This window comes from Mus pahari, chromosome 4 (genome assembly GCF_900095145.1).
Source record: "Mus pahari chromosome 4, PAHARI_EIJ_v1.1, whole genome shotgun sequence".
NCBI lineage: Eukaryota > Metazoa > Chordata > Mammalia > Rodentia > Muridae > Mus > Mus pahari.
The window spans coordinates 85,327,186-85,349,779 of NC_034593.1; the positions used below are offsets into that span (position 1 = coordinate 85,327,186).

The 22,594-nt window shown below is 48.4% G+C and overlaps 3 protein-coding genes across 4 annotated transcripts in view; 2 read left to right on the forward strand and 1 right to left on the reverse strand.

Annotated features, from left to right (window-relative positions):
- Positions 1–11,332, forward strand: part of Vps72 (vacuolar protein sorting 72 homolog) — a 17,047-nt gene extending 5,715 nt beyond the window's left edge. The window contains exons 2-8 of the mRNA XM_021195374.1: positions 312–315; positions 568–690; positions 6,961–7,113; positions 7,351–7,465; positions 7,814–7,990; positions 9,539–9,683; positions 10,764–11,332. Coding sequence (XP_021051033.1) covers positions 574–690; positions 6,961–7,113; positions 7,351–7,465; positions 7,814–7,990; positions 9,539–9,683; positions 10,764–11,166 — 1,110 coding nt within the window. The 5' untranslated portion in view covers positions 312–315; positions 568–573 and the 3' untranslated portion in view covers positions 11,167–11,332. The remainder of the gene's footprint in view (positions 1–311; positions 316–567; positions 691–6,960; positions 7,114–7,350; positions 7,466–7,813; positions 7,991–9,538; positions 9,684–10,763) is intronic.
- Positions 11,333–13,422: 2,090 nt separating this feature from the next.
- On the forward strand, positions 13,423–18,062 carry Tmod4 (tropomodulin 4). 2 transcript variants are annotated; one of them, XM_029537773.1, is made up of 12 exons: positions 13,423–13,468; positions 13,575–13,634; positions 14,243–14,312; positions 14,571–14,733; positions 14,876–15,032; positions 15,472–15,588; positions 16,220–16,309; positions 16,468–16,598; positions 16,683–16,790; positions 17,125–17,268; positions 17,456–17,600; positions 17,942–18,062. In XM_029537773.1, the coding sequence occupies exons 4-12, from the start codon at positions 14,611–14,613 to the stop codon at positions 17,962–17,964; spliced, it is 1,038 nt and encodes a 345-aa protein (XP_029393633.1). In that variant the 5' UTR covers positions 13,423–13,468; positions 13,575–13,634; positions 14,243–14,312; positions 14,571–14,610; the 3' UTR covers positions 17,965–18,062. The 2 variants fall into 2 exon arrangements, with proteins under 2 accessions (XP_029393633.1, XP_021050974.1); XM_021195315.2 differs by lacking the exon at positions 14,243–14,312.
- A 500-nt stretch (positions 18,063–18,562) lies between these two features.
- LOC110319770 (sodium channel modifier 1) lies at positions 18,563–22,585 on the reverse strand. Its single transcript, XM_021195318.1, has 7 exons — positions 22,424–22,585; positions 22,143–22,213; positions 21,768–21,856; positions 21,575–21,669; positions 21,378–21,466; positions 18,982–19,176; positions 18,563–18,726 (listed from the first exon to the last, which is right to left on the reverse strand). Exons 1-7 carry the CDS (start codon positions 22,472–22,474, stop codon positions 18,627–18,629), a joined length of 690 nt encoding a protein of 229 aa, XP_021050977.1. The 5' UTR covers positions 22,475–22,585; the 3' UTR covers positions 18,563–18,626.
- Between the last annotated feature and the right edge of the window lie 9 nt (positions 22,586–22,594).

Consider the following 22,594-nt stretch of genomic DNA (forward strand, 5'->3'; position numbering starts at 1 on the left):
CAGGGTTTCTCTGTGTAGCCCTGGCTGTCCTGGAACTCACTCTATAGACCAGGCTGGCCTCGAACTCAGAAATCTGCCTGCCTCTGCCTCCCAAATGCTGGGATTAAAGGCGTGCACCACCACTGCCCGGAATAAATAAATCTTTAAAAAAAATAAAGTGGGAGCGGAGAGGGGAAAGGAGAAAGGAGCTTGCTATGAGGCCGGCCTACTTGGCCCGCACCTTTAATTCTATCGCCGGGAGGCAGAGGCAGGAAGCTCTCTGAGTTCGAGGGCAGCCTGCTTTCCACAGATAGCTCCAGGCCAGCCAGGACTGTAAAGTGAGAACCTGTCTGTAGAAAAACAAACAAAAAATCTAGGTAAGGAGGAACCCTGGTACTGTCCCCTAGGCGCTGCCTAAGAGTGGCCACAGCAGCCACGAGCCGCGAAAGAGAAGACTTAAGGTGGAAAAACTAGGACCGCTCGACGCTCGTCTGCTTTTGCTTGCAGACGCCGAACTTCCGTCATTGACGGTCGCCCGCAGGTAATAGTGTCGAGTGCCGATCTGCGAGAACGCCGAGCTGCGCCAGGGGCGGTATGAGTTTGGCCGGGGGCCGGGCCCCACGGAAAACCGCTGGGAACCGGCTTTCTGGGCTCCTGGAAGCAGAGGAGGAAGATGAGTTCTACCAGACAACTTACGGGGGTTTCACCGAGGCAAGAGCCGGGCCCGGGAAGAGGGAAAGAGGGAAGCAGGGAGAAGGGAAGACCATGGACAAAGAGGAAGGGGCGGGGACTGAGAAAGGCTCTGAAAGGAGCTGGGGCTGGATGGCGGAGTGGAGGGGGACTGTGTGTGCGCGCATGTGTATGTGCCTCTGTGTGTGTGTGTGTGTATGTATGTGCCTGTGTGTGTGCGTGCGCGCATATGTGCCTCTGTGTGTATGCATGTGCCTGTGTGTGTGTGTGTGTGTGCGCGCGCATGTGTATGTGCCTCTGTGTGTGTATGTGTGCCTGTGTGTGTGTGTGCACGCATGTGTATGTGCCTGTGTGTGTGTGCGCGCATGTGCCTGTGTGTGTGTGCGCGCGCGCCTGTGTGTGTGCACGTGCGCGCATGTGCCGGTGTGTGTGCGCGCACATGTGTATGTGCCTGTGTGTGTGTGTGTGCATGTGTTTGTGTCTTTGTAGGCTTTGCAATTTTCTCGGGAGTGTATGTATGTGTGTTTATCGGCTTTACAATTTTCTTGTATGCCCCTGGCTTGCTGGCGGAGTCGGAGGAGTGTGTGCACACGCGCGCGTGTGTGCATGTGCGTGTGCATCAGTGCCTTTGTCGGCTTTGCAATTTTCTTGTCATGCTGCTGAGTTATTTACCAAAAGGAACCTGTCTAGAAACAAACTGAATTAGCACACTCTTGTTTTCAGCTTTCAAATCTCAGCTTACTGTTTTCTTTTCTTTTTTTTTAAGATTTATTTATTATTATATATAAGTACATTGTAGCTGTCTTCAGACACACCAGAAGAGGGCATCAGATCTCCTTATGGATGGTTGTGAGCCACCATGTGGTTGCTGGGATTTGAACTCAGGACCTTCAGAAGAGCTGTCAATGCTCTTACCTACTGAGCCATCTCACCAGCCCACAGCTTACTGTTTTCTTAGGTGACCCTTTATTGACTAAGAGAATCCCCATTTATTTCCAACATAGAAACAAAATTTCAGTTTGCAGTTAGATTTGGTTTACTTCTCATTTTCTGGTTGGTTTATTTTTTTTGGGGGGGGGGGTTCGAGACAGGGTTTCTCTGTATAGCCCTTTATTTATTTATTTATTTTGTTTTTTCGAGACAGGGTTTCTCTGTATAGCCCTGGCTGTCCTGGAACTCACTCTGTAGACCAGGCTGGCCTCGAACTCAGAAATCCGCCTGCCTCTGCCTCCCGAGTGCTGGGATTAAAGGCGTCCGCCACCACGCCCGGCTTTAGATTTGTTTATTTTTGTGTGTGTTGTTGTTGGCTGCATGTATGTCTGTGTGAGGGTGCCAGAGCCTCTGGGACTAGAGTTACAAACACTGGTGAGCTGCCATGTGGGTGCTGGGAATTTGAACCTAGGTCCTCTGGAAGACTAGACAGTGTTCTTATCCACTGAGCCCTCTCGCCAGCCCCCCTTATACAGTTTTTAAAGAGGGTTGCTACACATCATCTCAAAGCCTAGGTAGCCATTCTGCCTCACACTCCTAAGTCCTGGAACTGTAGGTACTTGTCACTAGCCTTGGGTTCCCTCAGTCAGATTTTGTAGGCCATAGTGAAGCAATATTAAGCAGTTTGACTTCTCATTTAAAGGTCTGAAATGAGCCGGGCGTGGTGGCGCATGCCTTTAATCCCAGCACTCAGGAGGCAGAGGCAGGTGGATTTCTGAGTTTGAGGCCAGCCTGGTCTACAAAGTGAGTTCTAGGACAGCCAGGGCTATACAGAGAAACCCTGTCTCAAAAAACCAAAAAAAGATAAAAATAAAAGTAAAATAAAATAAAAAAAGGTCTGAAATGAGGCATCAAAGTTCCATCATTAAATTTTTGGTTAAAAAGATTTCTCTAGTGCTGGTAGTCTCGGAGAGGTGGCACAGGAGGATGACCACATGGCCTGTGTTTCCAGTTCCATCCTGACTCAGCCTTACAGACAAACAAACCCTAATGAGTAAAGCCTAAAGAGGGCAAGGGCATAAAGAAATACAGACAAGGGCTGGGCTGGGGAGGACACTACTGTGGAGGGGTGATTTGCTTAGCTTAGCTGGAGGTTCCAGCTCCCAGCACCACGGAGTGGAGGTGGGTATGGGACGGTATTAAGTAGGGTTGAAGGGAAGTTTTTTAAAAAAGAGTGGACAGGACTTTATGACTAACTAGGAGCCACTATGTACACAGCTTTAATAAACTAGTTTAAAATAGATCTCTCACATCCTTCCTCCAAGGTTCATTTCCTATTCCTGTCGTTTTATTAGTTGTTATTTAATACGTGCACCTCATGCTTCCAGAAAGGATATATAAGAAGGCTTATAATGGAAACAAAAATTAGGAACAGTAAATATAGAAAAAGAGCAAAACAAAATATAATGTGTGAAATTTTCAAATAATAAGTAAAATTATATACATATTTTTAAATCAGAAGTAATTTTGTGGAGAATCCATGTTAAAATGGAAATAGCATTGATAGCTGTGAGTTTCCTTGCAGCCAAACTAAATTTGTTCTTTTGTATGACAGAAGTATATAGTTTATTCAAGAAAGACAAATTGGGCTGCAGAGATGGTTCAATAGTTAAGAGCACTGACTGTTCTTCCAGAAGTCCTGAGTTCAATTCCCAGCAACCACATGGTGACTCATAATCTGTAATGGGATCTGATGCCCTCTTTGGGTTTTTAAAGGATTTAAAAAAAAAAAAAAAAAAAAAAAAAGAAAGTCAAATTTATTTAGAATTAAATTCTAGGGAGAGTTTCTTATTATATGAGGTACAACGAAAGTAATTGGGCTTGATAGAGAACATTCTCTTGTGTATTAAAGGACTGGAACAGAGCCCAGTGCTATGACACTAAGTCCATAGTGCCCTGAAAACACTAAGACGGAACAGTGGGGACTTGATCTCCCCTCTGGTGATGTGCCTTGATTCCAGAGTAGAGCTGAGAGACTTAATGTGTTCTGAGTCTCTTTCACAAACAGTAGTTAGGAAGAGTGGTCGTTTGTGCCAGCTAGCTTAGAGTTCCTGCCATTTGTTGTTTGCTTGCTTTGACAGCATGTGTACACAATCCATTGGTTGTGTCCCTGATTGAAGAGAGAGCATATGCTTAAGGTGCCGCCCAAGCCGGTTGACTTCCCCTGCATCCAGTGACACCCCCCTCCCCGGGCAGCTGCCATTGAAACTTTAGCCTATATTATCTCAGGTTTCATGTCAGGCCTTTCTCTCAATTCCCATAGTTTTCTGCAATATTCCATGGACATACCCCACATCTCAGTAGATCCCATTATCTGCAGTAGATTCAAATATTTTCTTTCCCAGTGCACATGAAGGAGGACACATTCTCTTGGCAGCTGTACTCCACAGTGATGATCAACAGTGAGGCAAGGCAGATGAGGTAACTGAGTCTCCTGGCCTACAGATTAGGTCATAAGTTTATTGGCTTTGCCATTTAGATTTCTGCATAGAAGGCCTGGAGTAGAGAGGTGGCTCCGCTGCTGAAAGCACTTGCTGTTCTTGTCAAGGACGGGGGTTTGGTTCCTAGCACCCACGTGGTGCTAAGCAACCATCCATAACTCTTCATTCTAAAGGATCTGATCCCCTCTTCTGACCTCCTTGAGCACACACCCACACATGCACATACATACATGCAGTCAAAACACCCATCCACATACAATAAATGTGTTTCTCCATTGAAAAAGGTGCAGCCTCCTTTTGACTCTTACAGGCCTAGAGAAGCATCCACTGTTGGAAGGGGGCTGTGATGGAGCTAGAGCAGTCAGATAGCGGGCGTCTTTTAAATGCTTGCCATCTTTTTATGGCGGAGGGTTTATGTGCCACACCTACATGTGAAAGTCAAGGGGGTGACTTGAAGGAGTTGTTCTCTCTACCAGGAGGGTCCTGGAATCAGGTGACATGTTTCTTTACCTGATGAGCCATTCACTGGCCCTAACATGGCTTCTTGGCAGGAAAAGCTCTCTGTGCTTGGGTCTAATTCCTTATTCCATAAATACGCTGTGTGTGCCTGTCGGCCTTTTCTCCTACCTGTAATTCATTCTTCCTTTTTGGCTGTTTTGAACAATACGTTTGTATTAGATCAAGGCTCTTCTCCTTTTTATCCTTCAGAGTTATGTAGCAGGTTCAGCAAACTGTACTTTGCTTAGATCTGGCCCACTACCTGTGTTACTGCAGCACTATATAGTTTCCCTACTGGGTATGGTAGCAGGCCTATAATCCCAGCCCTTGGGAAATAGATACATGAGGATCAAGAGATAAAGGTCATCCTTGACGCCATAGAGTTTGAAGATAGCTTGGGTAAAATCTGTTCTTTTTTTTTTTTAAAAAACAAAACAAGGGACTAGAGAGATGGCTCAATGGTTAAGAGCATGTACTCTCTTTCAGAGGACCTGAGTTCAGTCCCCAACCCCCATGTCAGTTGGCTCACAACAGCCTTTAATTCCAGTATTGGGATATGACGCTCTCTTCTGAACTCCAGAGGGATCTACACTTACTAAGCATGTGTGCACACTTGCATGTGCCCGCACACGCACACACATAAGCACACGCATGCATGCACATACATATAAGTAAAATAAAAATTCCAAAGAAAAGAGTTTCTGTTCCTTTGGCTTTTATAAAGGAGCAATGTCTTAAAGCTTAGGCCTGTTACCCAACCAGACCATTATGATTTGCTTTTTTTTTTTTCTATTGTTTTGGTTTTCCGAGACAGGGTTACTCTGTGCAGTTATGGCTGTCCTGGAACTCACATTATAGACTCAGAAATCCGCCTGCCTCTGCCTCCCAAGTGCTGGGATTATTGGCGTGTGCCACCACCGCCCGGCTTTTTCTATTGTTTTTGAGACAGGTCTGTCTGCATACGTAGCCCAGGCTGTCCTGGAGCTTACTCTGTGTACCAGGCTGACTTTACAGACAGCCACTTGCCTCTGCCTCCCTAGTGCTGGGATTAAAGGTGCCTGCCACCATTTCCAGCTTGCAACTTTTCTTTTTTAAACACTGGTAGAGATTGATCCCAGGTCTGCTCTACCGTTGAGCTATAGCTCCAGCCAAGGGTGCAGCCTCAGACTCATGGTTCTTCCTGGAATGTGCCACCCCATTTATTTGTCTTTGTTTTTATTTATGTGGGTTTTAAAAAAAAGATTTAGTTTTCCTTTATGGATATGGATGTTTTACTTATGATGATATGTGCACCAAGTGCATCATGGATATCAAAGTAGGGTATGATCCCATGGAACTGGAGTTAATAACTGGTTGTCAGCAGCCATGTAGATGCCTAGAACTGAGCCCAGGGCTTCCCAAATTGCACTAAGTGCCACATCTCTCTAGCCTCAGTTTTTGTGTTTTTGTTACAGGGTTTCATGTTCTGCAGACTGGCCTCAAACTGGCAACATCACCAAAGATGACTTTGAACTTCTTTTTTATTGTTGTTTTTAGTGTATTGTTTATTTTTATTTTATATGCATTGGTATATGTCAGTGTGTGTCCAAACCTGGGTCCTCTGGAAGAACAGGTAGCTGTCTTAACCCGGGAGCCATCTCCAGCCCCAGTGACTTTGAACTTGTGATCCTCCTGTTCCCACCGCCTTACCACTAGGATTGCAGTTTTACAACACCGCACCCACTTAATTCAGTGTTGGAGGTTGGACCCAGGGCCTCTTTTGTGCTAGATAAGCATTGTGCCAACTGAGCTATATCCTCAGCCCTTATTTAGGTTTTTGGGACCAGCATCTCTTATACCCTCTTGTTAACCAAGGAATTTTATATCTATTTCTCTGTGTTACAACTTATTTGGTTGTTTTTTTTTTCCTTTCTTTTCCACGTAGAGTCTCACTGTAGCTTATGCTGTCCTAGACCTCCCTGTGTGACCTGGCTGCCCTCAGGTTCACTGCAGTCCTCTTGCTAGGTCTCCTGAGTGCTGGATTATAGTCATGAATCATTGTGACTCATGGTTTAGCTACAACTTCTTTTCATCACAGTGTCTGATCAGTCAGTAAATGAGGGCAAACCACATTTAGATCCTTAAGATCCCCAGTAATTGACATGGAGTGTTATAGACGGCATAGGTCATTCTCCAGTAACACCAGACGACAGTGGTACTAAGCTAAGAACCGTCAATTGGGAAGACTTTGTCTGTGGGGCGTGAAGAGCCAAACGGGAAAGAATTGGATGGTCCTTATCAGGGGAGTGAACTGATCCACTTCCTCCTCAAGGAACATTAACAGTGCCATGGCCAGCCAGTTCTCATCTCCCTGTGTCCTCAGGAATCTGGAGATGATGAGTATCAAGGAGACCAGTCTGATACGGAGGATGAGGTAGACTCTGACTTTGACATTGATGAAGGGGATGAGCCATCCAGTGATGGAGAGGCGGAAGAGCCAAGAAGGAAGCGCAGAGTTGTCACCAAAGCCTATAAGGTACGGAGGACATGGCTTCCTTGGACCTTTTTAATTTTCTTACAGGGTGGGCTGGAGGTGGGCTTTGTTTGTAGCTCAGGCTGGCCTCCAAGGAAAGGCGCCAGCCTGCCCCTGTCCCCATGCCTTGGGGTTAAAGCCTCAGCTCTGAGGTCTTAGGCGTGTCTTCCTCCTCGTGCTAATCTTCTCAGATACAACCCTCACCTCTTGTTTTCCGGTCTGTTTCTAACTCGTCCCCAGGAGCCTCTAAAGAGCTTGAGGCCTCGCAAGGTCAGCACCCCAGCAAGCAGCTCCCAGAAGGCCAGAGAGGAGAAGACGCTGCTGCCGCTGGAGCTCCAGGACGATGGCTCTGACAGTGAGTTTATGTCTGTGGACACTGAGGTTGATAACTGTTGATTGTAAAGAGAATCCTCTGTGTGCAAGTGTGAGTGTGTGCATGTGTGACTTAAACCCCTTCCACCCCCCGAAAAAGAAAAGAAAATGAAGCTAGAAATGTGCTGGCTGTGGTGGCGCAGCTCTGATCCCAGCGCTCCAGAAGCAGAGGCCCGAGGAGCTCTGAGTTCCAGGTCAGACTGGCCTACAGAGTGAATTCCAGGACAGCCAGAGCTACACGGTCAGAACATACTTTTAAAAAAAAAAAAAAAAAGGAAGAAAACAAAGTAGAAATTAATTCATAGCTTTCTTCCCATCTCACTGTCTGCAGGCCGCAAGTCCATGCGTCAGTCTACAGCTGAGCACACGCGACAAACGTTCCTTCGGGTTCAAGAGAGGCAAGGACAGTCCCGGAGGCGGAAGGGTCCACACTGTGAGCGACCACTAACCCAGGAAGAGCTGCTCAGGGAGGCCAAGATCACTGAAGAGCTCAACTTACGTTCACTCGGTCAGTCTGGTTTGGGGAAAGTAGGTGCATAAGAAAAGCTGAGACCTGGAGAACCAGAGAACTGGACATTTGAAGTAAAATAATTAGAAAGTTCTTATGTACTATTCCCAGCACTAGGGAGTTCAAAGCCAGCCTGGTCTACTTCATCAGTTCTTGTCTAGCCAAGACTGTGTATAAGGAGCCTTGTCTTAAAACATGAAAAAGGAAACAAACACACAAAAAGAAGAAATAGTGTGTGTAATAGGAGAGGGACCAGGCAGTTAAGAGTGTATTAAGTAGCCAGGCATGGTGGCTCATACTTTTAATCCCAGTGCTCAGGAGGCAGAGACAGGCAGATCTATGGGTTCAGGATAGCCAGAGCTACACAGAGAAATCCTTATCTGGAGTCTTGGTGGGGTTGTGTGTATGGGGAGGGGTGTCAGCATGATTGAGATCCAGTTGGTGTAAAATAACAATTGTTTGTTTGGTTGGCTTTTCCTTTTTTTGAGAGAAAGCAATATCACCTAGTCAAAACAGGCCAGACATAGGAGATCTGTGGTCTCAGGGTATGGGAGATAGAGACAGCCGAATCAGGCATTCTAGGCCATTCTGGATCATGTGAGCCTTGACTCTAACGGGAAATGTCTGAGCCAGGGAGATATTTCCAGGCGGGCTCTGGCCAGGCTTGAGAGGACCGTGTCCACAGTACCCACACGAGGAAAAGCACAGATCTGTGGTTCATTTGGAGATAAAGGACCAGAGATACTGTGATCTGTTTACTCACTAACAGATAGGTATTGAGTCCCTGTAACAAACAAGCTGAATCTTTCATGGTCCTGATCATGTGTAGCTAATGTGAGTTACTACCGCCCTTCACGATGCAACAGCTGTACCAACAGCGAACTGACAGTGTGTCACAGGATCTAGCAAGGAACACAGCCATGGGAACTGAGGGGTTACAGAAAAATGCCTGAAAAGAAGAGTCACTTAGTTTAGTTTTTTGTTGTCCCTTTAGAATGCAAACTTGGGCTGGAGAGATAGCTTAGAGTTCCTTCCAGAGGTCCTGAGTTCAGAGCCAACCATATGGTGGCTCACAGCCATCTATAATGAGATCTGGAGTCCTCTTCTAGCCTGCAGGCATGCAGGCAGGCAGAACACTGCATACACAATAAATCTGCAGACTCAGCCGGCAGTGATTACACACCTTTAATCTCAGCACCTGGGAGGCAGAGGTAGGCAGATCTCTGAGCTCTGGGACAGCCAAAGCCACACAGAGAAACCCTGTCTCAAAAAAACAAAAAAGAAAAAAAAAAAATCACAGGACAGAGCCCAGATAGCTCAGCAGATAAAGGCACTTGGTGACAGCCCAGGTTGTCCTGAGTTTAATTCCTGGAATCCACACGATAGAAGCTGAGAACTGACTTTGGCACGTTGTCATCTGACCTATCCACACGTGTGTTCATGTACATACACTCTTGTAAATACATATGTGTAATTTAAGTAGATGACAGGCCAGAGTGTGGGAAAGGAAAGCTGACCATTCTGTCCTTTCTCCCTTTGATTCTGCAGAGACCTATGAAAGGCTGGAAGCTGACAAAAAGAAGCAGGTTCACAAGAAGCGGAAGTGCCCTGGGCCAGTAATCACCTACCACTCAGTGACAGCACCACTTGTTGGGGAGCCTGGCCCCAAGGAGGAGAATGTGGACGTGGAAGGGTGAGTGAGCCCCAGGTCCCTGGTTTCTCCAGGAGCTCACCTTCCTCACCGCACACATTCAGACCTCAGCGAATTCTTCCTTCTGCTGCCTGCCAGTGCCAGTTAAAGTAGTCCCTGAGGGGGAGTGAGGCTGATCAAAGAAAAGACAGCAGACACAGGACAAGAGAGAGATCTGGGAGGACTGTCAGTGAGTACTGTAGTAGCCCCAAGGTTAACGAGTATAGCCTTCTGATAGCGCGCAGTGTCTCAGGATGTAAAACTAACATGCTAGCAGAAACAGTTGCTGCCATGTATATAGGTATCTCATCCTATCCTGAGGCCTCCCTGTTCCTTCCTCCAAGGTTAATGGAATGTTTAGCTCCTCCTCTTGAGCCTTACGTGTATCTCCTCCTAACGTTTTATGTCAGCAGTCCAGGAAATCTGGCAGCAGGCCCTGACCTGCCTTGCCTCTGCCTGGAGGGCAGACTTTTACTCTACTTGAGAAGCAGAGGAATGGCTCCTGACACTTCCTGTTGTTTTGTTTTCTTTTCTTGATTTGGGCTCAGTCTGTAGCTCTGACTGGCCTGGAACTCCTTACGTAGCCCAGGCTAGTCTTCACGGTCTTCCCCCCTCTTTCTCCTTAGTATTGGGCTCACAGACGTGAATCCTCATGCCCAGCTTTTTATTTTATTATTTGTTTGCTTGCTTATTTATTTAATTTTTTTATTTTACTGTATATCAGTATTTTGCCTGCATGTATGTCTGGTCTGGCACCCATTGAAGCCAGAAGAGGGTGACATATTCCTTGGAACTGGAGTTGAAGATGGTTGTGAGCCACTGTTTGGGTGCTAGGACTCAAACCTCTCCCCTCTGGGAGAGTAACCCAGCTCTTAACTGCTGAGCCATCTTTCCAGCCCCATGGCCAGCTTGTTTGTTGTTGAAACAGGTACTCATTCTGTCTCCAGCAGCTTGTAACTCAGAAATCATGTTCCCTTGGCCTGGTAAATACTGAAGTCACAGGCGTGAGCCAGCGCACCCAGCCTACCGCCTTCTTATCTGTCTCTGCAACATTTTGTGATTTTTTTTTTCTCTTGCCCGCAGCCTTGATCCTGCTCCTACAGCCTCTGCACTAACTCCACATGCGGGGACTGGGACAGGAGCTGCCGCCGCCGCCGCCCCTCCTGCTCACTGCTCTCGAACCTTCATCACGTTTAGTGATGATGCAACGTTTGAAGAGTGGTTCCCTCAGGGGCGACCCCCGAAGGTCCCGGTGCGGGAGGTCTGCCCAGTGACCCACCGTCCAGCTTTGTACCGGGACCCTGTTACAGACATACCCTATGCCACTGCTAGAGCCTTCAAGATCATCCGTGAGGCCTACAAGAAGTACATCACTGCCCACGGACTTCCACCCACCGCCTCGGCGCTGGGCCCCGGGCCCCCACCCCCCGAGCCACTCCCTGGCTCTGGGCCTCGAGCCTTGCGTCAGAAGATCGTCATAAAATAGAGACCCCTAACCCCTAGACAATCCCTCTCCTGACCTGGCTCTTCACTCGGCTCCTCCCTTCCGCTCTGTCCCTGCCGACCTTCGCCTTTGTTTCCCTCAGCTCCTCCCTAGTTCGTTTCCTTTGCTTGTGTTCTTCATTTTTTTTTAATCTAATAAAATGGTAAAACACTTTTTGTCTGATGTGTAAGGTTGGGGCAAGATATATTTATGAATGTGAGTGTGTTGTGTATTTGGGTTGTTTGTGCTGGGATTGAACACATGGCCTTGTTTCTGCTGGACAAGTGGCCCACTGCTGAAGTAACCCCTCAACCTTGTTTGCTTTCTCCCCGTTTCCCTCTTTTCTTCCTTTTTTTCTTCTCTCTCTCTTTCTTCCTTTCTTTTTTTCCCCCCTCTCTTTTGAGACAGGCGTCTCTACACAGCCCAGACTGTCCTCAAGTAAGATCTTTGCTCCCAAGTGCTAGACTTAGTCTTGACTACCACAATGTGTCCCTAGGCCTTTTTATAGTTTGATAGTGAGTGTTCGTCCTGAAGGGCGGAAATATCCTAAAAGGGAATAGGCTGTGAAAGGAGATTGAGCCTAGGCAATTTCACACTGGTCAAGGCTCGAAGTTTAATAACCGGACTCTGCTTAAGTAACATGAAAAATTCCCAGCCCGCCCTTGAGTCTTTTGGGGGGGGGGGGGGGGTCCGATCGTAGGCGGGTCCATGGGATCATAGGCGGGTCTGAGGATCGAGGCGGGGAGGAGTGCCTGTTGACTTAGGCGGTCCAAGGACGCTGCATTCTGGGAGATCTGGGGAGGTCCTCTCAGTAGCAACTCTCTGGTGGGCCAATGCGCCTGTGGGGGGCTGGTGTTTTGAGGGAGAGTGATTAGTGGAGGTGGGAGACCCCCAACATGATAGTACTTGTTAAGAGCTGTTTTTTTTCTTTTTCTTTTACATGTATGGGTGTTTTGCTCCATAGCATACATGTACATAGAGACCACCGGAAGCTAGCATTGAATCACCTGGAATGAAGTTACTGACATTGTAGCTGCCAAGTTGGTGATGGGACTTGAACCCAGTTCCTCTGGAAATCGCTGAGCCATCTCTCCAGCCCCTTTGTGTGTGTGTGTGTGTGTGTATGTGTGTGTAAAAACAAGGCTTCTTTTTTTTTGGGGGGGGGGAGCCAGGTGGTGGTGGCGCACGCCTTTAATCCCAGCACTTGGGAGGGAGGCAGAGGCAGGTGGATTTCTGAGTTCGAGGCCAACCTGGTCTACGGAGTGAGTTCCAGGACAGCCAAGGCTACACAGAGAAACCCTGTCTCGAAAAACCAAAAATAAATAAATAAATAATAAAACAACAACAAAAAAGTAAGTTCTCGCTAGATTATCCAGGCTAATTTCAGATTCCTGGACTCAAGCAAGCCTCCTACCTCAACCTTCCAAGTGCTGGGCCGAGAAGGGAAAATCGCTGTTCCTCCTCTGTCCTTTTTAATAGCATATATTTACTAAGTAGTGGGATTCATAAAGATGCCTTCACTCAAGCCTATCATTTTTATTACACTTACCTGGCTTGTCCATATTTAACTCTACTAGCCTCTCAAAGTTAAATTCCAAACCAAAATCCTGACACTGTGAGTATGTGTGTCTATGTATACACTTCTGGGTCGGGTGGTGCACCTGTACAGAGGCCAGGCCGCGTCACTGTGTCATCTGTAAGTCCTCCTATCCCTTTGAGACAGGTTCTCTTTCTGTACCAGGGTTCCTGTTCTCTAGGCTATCAGGAGCCAGCAAGCCCCCAATGTTCCTGTGTCTGCCACCACTAACCACCGGAGACATCTAGCTTCTCTCTCTCTCTCTCTCTCTCTCTCTCTCTCTCCTTTTTTCAGGACATGGTTTCTCTCTAGCCCTGGATGTCCTGGAACTTGTTCTGTAGGCCAGGCTGACCTTGAACTCAGAAATCTGCCTGTCTCTGCCTCCCAAGTGCTATGATTAAGGGCATGTGCCATGTGCCCCCTCTCGCTTTTAAAAAAGTTAAAAAGGAAAGGAAAAAAAAAAACAACTACAAGGCTTTGTGCTCACCATGTAGTTCAGGCTGCTCTCCGTCTTGTAGCAGTCCCATCTCAGTGTCCCCTGTCAAGGGAATTCAGGTGTGAGGCACAATGGCTGGTACATCGATACATCATCTTCCATTCAGTGCTTTGAGCAGAACTGGTACCCTACAGTGGGAGTCATCTGATTCTCCACTGGAGGACTCAGCTTGCAGGAAAAGAGGACGTGTCATGGCTAATACTGGCCACTAGAGGCTCTCAGGGCTGGGCAAGGTATGGGGTCTGTGTATATGTGATCTCCCACCACTCCCCACCTGGCCAGAGCTAAAATAATAAAATGCTGAGCTCACTGTTCCCCCACGCTCTCCCCCGGCACCAGACTCCTCCTGCTGACCGGACAGTGCCCCAGTAGAACAGACGGACCAACTGACAAGGGGAGGTGAGAGGTGACCATTGGGGCTGGTAGGTGGGAACAAGGGGTCGTATGGGTGAGAGCCTGGTGGGAGATGGCAGAGTGGGCCTAGGGGAAGAGAGCTGGCGTGGCGTGTCTCTGCTGTGTCCTGCCGTGAATGTTTCTGTCTTGATTCTGTAGCCTTGTCAGTACCTCACGCTCAGGATCACCTTCCATGTTAAGCGTGGTGTGTATTTAGAGCTTGACTGTTTTTCACACGGAAAGGTGGTGCAAGTTTATCATCCCACCTCCTCATTTAGAAGACTTTTTTTTTTCTTTTACCCAGGGTTCCAGTGTCACCTTTCTGGTGACAGATTATGGGAACCGAATGCCTTCTAAGGCCACACTGCCCTTCCCCCAATCTGGAAGTGCCCCAGCTTCTAAGCCTTACTTTCCCTTCTGATTTAGACTTAGCAAACACAGAAAGTGAGATCTTGGTCCTTTACAATGAAGGAGGGAGTGAGGGCGTCATCAGAGGTGACCACTCTAACCCAGCCAAGTCTCCTTGCTCACCGGTTTCCAACAGGCCTGGGTAATGGGGAAGAAAGGAGGAATTTTCCTAAAGCTCTCTGCCACCCCCTCCCACCTTTCAATAGGAACTGGGCATGGAGCCAGCTGTGCTGGCAGGGCCTCCAGCAGCTGTGTCAGGGCAAGAGACGTTGCCGGGTAAGGTTGTAGGGGAGGGTGCTGCCAGGATTTCTCCATCACACGGAGGGTGGACGGACCCAGCCTGGAGACTAGAATCCCCATCTAGAATGGCTAGAAATTGCAGGGACTGGGAGGGAAACTAACAGTGAACTCTCTGATTTTTCCCATCTCTGGTAGACCCTAGCTTCTGAGGTATCTCAGTCAGTGTTCTAACTATGGCTGAACTTCTTGTGCCCTCAGTGCCCACGTCCAACAACTCTTCTCATGTCCCCCCAGGCTGTGAGTGACATACCGTGGGGAGGGGGTAGGGGCCACCATGTCATCCTATCAGAAGGAACTGGAGAAATACAGAGACATTGATGAAGATGAGATCCTAAGGACCCTGAGCCCTGAAGAGCTAGAACAGCTGGACTGTGAGCTACAAGAAATGGACCCTGAGGTAGGAGCACAGGCCAGGGCATCCCTTCATATGTGGGAAGGAGTGATTCTAGGTAGCTGAGAACAAGACCTGAAATCCCCAAAAGACCAGGGAATATCTGTCAGGAGAGTGCTTAATTTGTTCCCCAAAATTCATCCCTAAGAACATGCTCCTACCAGCTGGCCTGAGACAACGTGACCAGACAAAGAAGAGTCCAACAGGGCCACTGGACAGAGATGCCCTATTGCAGTACCTGGAGCAACAGGCGCTAGAAGTCAAAGAGCGTGACGACTTGGTGCCCTACACTGGCGAGAAGAAGGGTATGGACGCCCTAAAATCTATGCCCCCAGGAGCCAAATGGCTGTTCCTTGTGCCTCCCTGCTAGCTACCCTCCCTGTTCCAGTAGCTATCTGTCAGAGATTCAGGTCTTGATGATGGCGTGACAATTTGTTCTTTTCAGTTTTTTGATTTTTGAGATAGGATCTCCTTGTGTAGTCTGGGTTGGCCCTGAACAAGCAGTCCTACTACTTTAGCTTGCCAAATGCTGAGATTACATACATTTGCCACCACACCAGCCTGTACTCTTCAATGAATTCTTAGGAGGGATGAAAGGGCCGAGGAGTCCTGTACATGTACATTTAGGCTTTCTGATGTACACTAGTGATCTAGTCTGACCCCCTATGGAAAAGATAAAAAGGGTGGAGCCACCATCCTGGAAGAAATCACCTCTACCTGAACAGTCCTTCATCTCTCTGTCAGGAAAACCCTTTATTCAGCCTAAGAGAGAAATCCCAGCAGAGGAACAGATTACGCTGGAGCCTGAGCTGGAGGAAGCACTTTCCCATGCTACAGATGCTGAAATGTGTGACATTGCAGGTGGGCAGCTGCCGGTCGTTGAAGGATGGGGATGGGGCTTGTGGCATCCTGATCTTGACATAGGACTAGGAAAGGCCTGAACCAGGACACGATGTCACAGAAACCTTCCAGCAGTGGTTTTTCTTTCTTTCTTTTTTCCAAGACAGGGATTCTCTATGTAGTCCTGGCTGTACTAGAACTCACTCTGTAGACCAGGCTGGCCTCAAGCTCGCAGAGATCCGCCTGCTCTGCCTCCTGAGTGCTGGGATTAAAGGCATTCACTATCACTACCTGGCCCAGGCAAGGGTTTTTAACTTTTCTTATTTGCTTGTACATTGGCTCATTCAAGAGCAGCCTTTGATCTTGGGAGGCCAGATCAAAGTGGAGCTGTTCTGCCTGAAACTGGCCGAGAATCTTTCTTCTCTGTAGATGGTTCACCCTCTCGCAGCTCCTTAAGGGCCTCCTGGGCCCTCTCATGTGTTAGAAGTCACTGCCTAGGCAGGTTTATGGAAGAGACCCCTGGAGCTGAGGGAGGGTGAGAAACTCCGCATGAGTGGAAGACCTGGCTCTAAAACCGCTTTAGCAGAGGGAAGCAGGAGGCAGGGCTGCGCAGGCACCTCACCTCCTGTGTCCCTCTGCTTCCCCTCACCAGCCATCCTGGGCATGTACACACTGATGAGCAACAAGCAATATTATGACGCCATCTGCAGCGGAGAGATCTGCAACACCGAAGGCATTAGCAGTGAGTGTACTAGCAAGCATGGCCGCCCTCACCCCGAGCTGCCCCAGGCAGCTGAGAGGTTGCAAATGTGAGACATGGTGTGTGAACCTTTAGAGGGCCAGTGGGGAGGTATGGTGGGGGACATGTTGGGGTTCCCTTTCTGCTCTGTTCCTCATCAGGTGTGGTACAACCCGACAAGTATAAGCCAGTACCAGATGAACCCCCAAATCCCACAAACATTGAGGAGATGCTAAAGAGGGTACGGAGTAATGACAAAGAGCTGGAGGAGGTGAACCTCAATAATATCCAGGTATCTGACTCCCATCCCCATAGAAACAGGAATAGCTACTGACCAATGAGGGTTCTTAGCCCACCATCCCTTGTGCTCCCTCAGGACATCCCGATACCTGTGCTAAGTGACTTGTGTGAAGCAATGAAAACCAATACCTATGTCCGGAGCTTCAGTCTGGTGGCCACAAAGAGTGGTGACCCCATCGCCAATGTAAGGCTAGCTGACATCCCCTGTCCTCTTCCCATGCCCTGGCATGACCCCTGGCAAGGGCTGTCTTAAAGGTCACATTTTTTTTTTGGGGGGGGGGGTGCTATCCCAGTTTTCTTATGGCAGACCTCAAAATCCCCCTACCCTTAGTCCTCTGGCTTACAACTCTGCAGGCCCGAGGTCATTTCCCCCCATTAAGCTTCTCTAATGCACTCCATCCCACCAGCAACTTACTCAGTTCCTCAAGCAATTTCCTCCTGCTCCCATTCTGTCCCTCCACAGTCACCTGTGGAACTGGCCCCTTCCCCTAACCCTAACCCAAGTCCCTACCACCCAGGCGGTGGCTGACATGTTGCGTGAGAACCGCAGTCTCCAGAGCCTGAACATCGAGTCCAACTTCATCAGCAGCACAGGGCTCATGGCTGTGCTAAAGGCAGTTCGGGAGAATGCTACTCTCACTGAGCTCCGTGTGGATAACCAGGTTGGCATTCTGTACCCCCGGCCCACATTCAGCTAGCACCGGTTTCTCCCTGGGAAGCTTACTGTCTGAGGGAAGGGAGCCAAACCAGCACTCTCTTCAAGCCTCTTGCCTTCCCAGAGACCCATGGGCTGGGGTGGTGAACTGCCATTCATAGCTGATGGCTTTTACCCCTCCATCCATCCTCCAGCGCCAGTGGCCTGGTGATGCGGTAGAGATGGAGATGGCCACTGTGCTAGAGCAGTGTCCATCTATTGTCCGCTTCGGGTACCACTTTACACAACAAGGACCACGAGCTCGGGCAGCCCACGCCATGACCCGGAACAATGAGCTGCGTGAGTAACTAGATCCTGTGCAGAGAAGGCAGGTCCTGAAGGCACACTCGGTGCAAATGCCTTGGGTGGTGGCAAACATGCGTGGAGCTGAATAGCAGGGAGACAGACAAGTCCTTCTCCCCCCAGATACACACCTATAGAGAAGGTGGGGGTGGGGAGCTTGGCATGATAGTACCTCTAGAGTCCCTTTATTTTCAGGTGTGTATTCTTGACTTTGTTTTGTCAACATGGAACATCAGATGGCACGAGGCAGCAACTTATGAGTCTGCCCAAGGAAAGGAAAGAAATACACCCTTGCCAAAATAACAGATGGAGCTCTGTTTACCGTTCTTCCTTTCCAGGTCGTCAGCAAAAGAAAAGATAACATCACCCTTCCTTTTACCAACAAGAGATGAGAGCCTGGGACACATAGATCTTCATCTCTCTCTCCTTTCCTGTAAATAAAATCCCTTTTGTTCACGCCGCCTGTCTCCTTGCCTGGATTGGGGTGGGAATCTTGGCGCTACCCTCCAAGGGTTACTGCCAGTTCATCAAGAGATTATTTATACTCTGGGGATCAACAGGCAGGGAGGTTCAGGTTACCAGGAGGAGGGGGAGCTCTGTCCGTTGTGTTCCCCATAAATCTGCCAAAGGCTTTGGCCTCAGTCCTCTGTGACAGAGGTGCAGACAGAGGTGGCCAGAGCCCCTTAGTGCCTAGCCATAGTCCTTGTGTGATCTGTGAGAAAAGGACTCAGTGGAGGCGGGGAAGGAGTCAGACTCCATGAAGGGCAGCGACCTCTTTCTGACAGACTTATTAATAGGGCACCGGGCTGAATGCAGCTGACGCTTGGCAAGGTTTTGAGAGAAAGTGGGGGAGGGGCCAGAAGCATGGGTAGCCATATACCTTGTAGGGAAGGGGTGGCCACCCTGCGAAGGAGCAGACTTGAAATCCTGAGACTGAACAAGGACCCGGGCACGAGGACCAGTGTGCTCCCAGGACCCACCGTGGTTTATTTGTAGGACAAATGGGGAAAGGGGTTATTATTGTTAGTCCAAGGGGAGATCAGGGGGCTCTTCCTCATCAGAGTCAAACTCAACATTTTCATCCTTTATCCATCGACCTCGTCCATCTGGAACCCATCCAGAGCTGCAAGCAGGGAAGAAAGAGAACTAGTCAGGGAGGAGGTTTACGAAAGGCTTCCTGTGCTGAGTTCCATCCCAGGAACCAACAGCGTAGGAAGAACCAACCCCTGTAAGCTGCCCTCAGACTTACGTAAGTGTGCCCCACATAGATAAATAAGCAAATACAATTTTTAAAAAAGTTACTGGTGATAAGAAAAAAGCAGTTGGATTGGTCTGAAAACAGGCAGGTCCCGGGGACTGCGATCCAGCACTCACTCACCTTCGGAGGGTAAGGTAATGGTTCAGGACTCGTCGCTTAGTGGGGCTCATGGGTGCGGAGGCCAAGAGAGCTGCTGACTCTTTAGCATCCGATCTCTCCCTAGGCTCAGGTTCCTTACTGATCTCTGCACTCTGGAGTTGGACCTCTGGAGTTGGCAAAGGAGGACTGGAGACAGAGGGAGCAGGGGCTGCTGGTCTGGGCAGAGAAGAACCAAAGTCTGTGAAACCAAGTAAAGGAAAGCAGCGGTGTCCCCATGCCTCCCAGGCCAGGAGAGCAGTGCTTGAAACTGACGTCTTTCGGACTTTTGTTTGTTTGATATTCGAGACAGGGTTTCTCTGTGTAGCCCTGGCTGTCCTGGAACTTACTCAGTAGGTCAGGCTGGCCTGGAACTCAGAAATCCGCCTGCCTCTGCCTCTTAAGTGCTAGAACCAAGGGTGTGCATCACCACTGCCGGACTCCAGTTCCTTAAGATCTTAAATATTCTACATATGAAAGACCTTAGAATTAGGAACTTGAGAAAAGCTGGGGCTGGAGAGATGGCTCAGTGGTTAAGAGCACTGGCTGCTTTTCCAGAGGACCTGGGTTCAATTCCCAGCATCTACATGACAGCTCACAAATATCTGTAACTCCACCTCTCACACAGACATATGTGCAGGAAAAACACCAATGCACATAAAATAAAAAATAAAGGGGAAAAAATTTGAGGAAAAGCTAGCTTAATAGTTTGTACTGGCTATTCCTGGTTGTCAACTATGTCTGGAATGAACTAAATTCCAGAATTGGAGGGCACACATGTGATCCAGATTTGAGGCTAGAAGACTCAGGCTTCTAACCTGGATCTTGGCATGGAGATCTTGAGGCACAGTGGCTGTGAAAAGCTTAGGCCCAGGCAAGGTAGTACATGCCTTTAATCCCAGGAGGCAAGAAGATCTCTGAATTCAAGGTCAGCCTGGGACAAAGTAAGTCCCAGATCCAGGTGTGGTGGTACACACCTTAATGTAGGCCACACCTTCTGCTGGAGGCCTACACAAGGCCACTGGAAGGAGGAAGAGTCACTCTTCTTCCACTGCTTGCACTTGCTTGCCAGAACATCTTTGGAACCTACTTACACAAGATCAGCTTAAACAACTAGCCTCGTGGGACTGAGCAACTACTAGATTCTTGGACTTCTCATTCACAGCTGCCCATTGTTGGGTTAGTTGGACTACAAACTGTAAGTCATTACAATAAATTACCTCAATATAGACAGACATTCCACAAGTTCTGTAACTTTAGAGAACTCGGACTAATACATAGTTCTAAGTTTTTGTCTTTAGATTTTTTTTGAGGGGGAGAGGGGTGTTTCAAGACAGGATTTCTCTGTATAGCCCTGGCTGTCTTGGAACTCACTTTGTAGACCAGGCTGGCCTCGAACTCAGAAATCCACCTGCCTCTGCCTCCCAAGTGCTGGGATTAAAGGCATGCGCCACCACGCTTGTCTTGTCTTGTCTTTAGATTTTCCAAAGCCAGGCATGGAATGCTCACCTTTAATCCCAACACTTGAGGGACAGAGGCAGGCAGATCTCTGTGAATATGAGGCCACCTTGGTCTAAATAGCAGGTTCCAGGACAGCCAGGGCTACAAAGAGAGACCCTTGTCTCAGTAACAAACAAACAAAACACCACCGTGCCCTGCTAATGTTACAATTCTCTCTTTTTTAATGTATTTATTTATGTATTTTTTAAAATATAGGAATGATCTGTCTGCATGTACACCTACATATCAGAAGAGGGCATGAGATCCCTTTTGGATGGTTGTGAGCCACCATGTGGTTGCTGAAAATTGAACTCAGGACTTCTGGAAGAGCCCCCTGCATTCCTAACCACTGGGCCATCTCACCAAGCCCTAATGTTACTACTAAGTATGATTATGCTACAGTTTTTCACTTGCTAAAATTTTATTTTAAAATCATAAATCGCCGGGTAGTGGTGGCGCACACCTTTAATCCCAGCACTTGGGAGGCAGAGGCAGGCCAAAGGATTTCTGAGTTTGAGGCCAGCCTGGTCTACAGAGTGAGTTCTAGGACAGCCAAGGCTTCACAGAGAAATCCTGTCTTGAAAAACCAAAAACCAACCAAACAAACAAACAAAGGACCCAAACCCAACCAAAACTGAAAAAATTATGGTTTCTGATTTCTTTTATGTATATGAGCACACGGTAGCTGTCTTCAGACACACCAGCAGAGGGAACCAGATCCCATTACAGATGGTTGTGAGCCACCATGTGGTTGCTGGGAATTGAATCCAGGACCTCTGGAAGTCAGTTCTCTTAACAGCTGAGCCATCTCTCTAGCCCCCACCATCATTTTTCTATTTCCTTCTACCCTTTTCCACTCCTGGCTCTCCCATTCCACAGACCTGTGCTTCCTCCGGCAGCAACTGTTATAGTGGGGAGCTCTGTGTAGAGCATTCTGGGTGATGATTCGAGTCTGGGTTAGCAAAGGAGCCTGGTGATGAAGAGGAGACAGTCAGAGCTGTTAGGAGCAAAAGTTCCCTCAAGCCTGTTGTGTGCAGTAGAGCCCTGTGTAAAGCACACCTGACACCCTGGCTCTCACCTCGGTTCTGCTTTCTGCCTTCAAGTCGTTCTGCTGTCTTGGATTCTGCTCTGTTCCCTTGCCTGCCTGCTTTTTGCCATAGAAAAGCTTCAGACCTGAGGACAAAAGCGAGGAGGAATGAAAAGCACAATGCCTGGTGGCTTGTCAAAATTTATTCTCCATCTCCCGCCCTCCCCACTTCTCCGATACTTACTGGACAGGTGCTTCTTGCCTGCACGGTGGGCTGTCAACATGGCCAGCGTGTCTAGTACTGGTCGATGGGGACAGATGGCACAAGCGAAGCTAGGGAAACGAGAAGTGAATGGTGTGTGTGTATGTGTGTGTGTGTGTGTGTGTGTGTGTGTGTGTGTTGTGTGTTCGAGAGCCTGCCGTTGGGGTGTTCTTGCTCTGGTGAGTAGGTCCTACTTCTGTCATAGCACTCGGCCAACTCCCAGGTTTCCCCGATCTCCACCCTTCCACTTCACTTCCAGCCAAAGAGTCCTATTATACTCCTGAACTCCTTGGGGACAAGAGTTTGTTGAGCCTCTGATCCCCGAATCCCCAGGCTTGATCCACTCTTCGCTCTCACCGTCCATCCCGCAGCATCAGCGCCTCATCCTCAGGGATGTAACTAGCCAGCAAGTCCCCAACTCTCCGTTTCTGCAGGGATCAGGATAGGAGAAAATGAGTAAGAGGGACGGATGGAAATGAAATAATATGGATAAGGAGTCAAATGGCACTGGGCCATACAGATCATAGGCTAGAAGGGGTCACCACTCAGTTCTGGTCCCCTAATCCCTCCCCTAGATGTCGCCAGAGCAACAAAACAAAACAGGGCGGCTGAAGGATCAGACTTTCATTAGGGCTTACTTTGAGCACATTGAGTTGACTCCAGTCGTCCCCTTCCCTCTTAAAAGACATAGCGACTGTGAGACTACGATAAATTCCCCTACGCCTACTTCGCTGTTCCTTTAGGCCACCGTAGGAAGAGTACACTATCGCCTTCTCTGCTTCCGGTTTCTTTCTTGTTGAATCTGTACT

Bases quoted from the DNA above. Each gene is read 5' to 3' on its own strand.
- Tmod4 (XM_029537773.1), top strand. From the start codon at position 14,611: ATGTCATCCTATCAGAAGGAACTGGAGAAATACAGAGACATTGATGAA. The intron at 15,589-16,219 runs GTGGGCAGCTGC...TCCCCTCACCAG, and splicing joins TGAAATGTGTGACATTGCAG to CCATCCTGGGCATGTACACA. The intron at 16,599-16,682 runs GTATCTGACTCC...GTGCTCCCTCAG, and splicing joins TGAACCTCAATAATATCCAG to GACATCCCGATACCTGTGCT.
- LOC110319770 (XM_021195318.1), bottom strand. From the start codon at position 22,474: ATGTCTTTTAAGAGGGAAGGGGACGACTGGAGTCAACTCAATGTGCTC. The intron at 21,670-21,767 runs GTAAGTATCGGA...TTTTGTCCTCAG, and splicing joins AGGCAAGAAGCACCTGTCCA to GTCTGAAGCTTTTCTATGGC. The intron at 18,727-18,981 runs GTGAGTGAGTGC...CCCTGCTTGCAG, and splicing joins CATTACCTTACCCTCCGAAG to CTCTGGATGGGTTCCAGATG.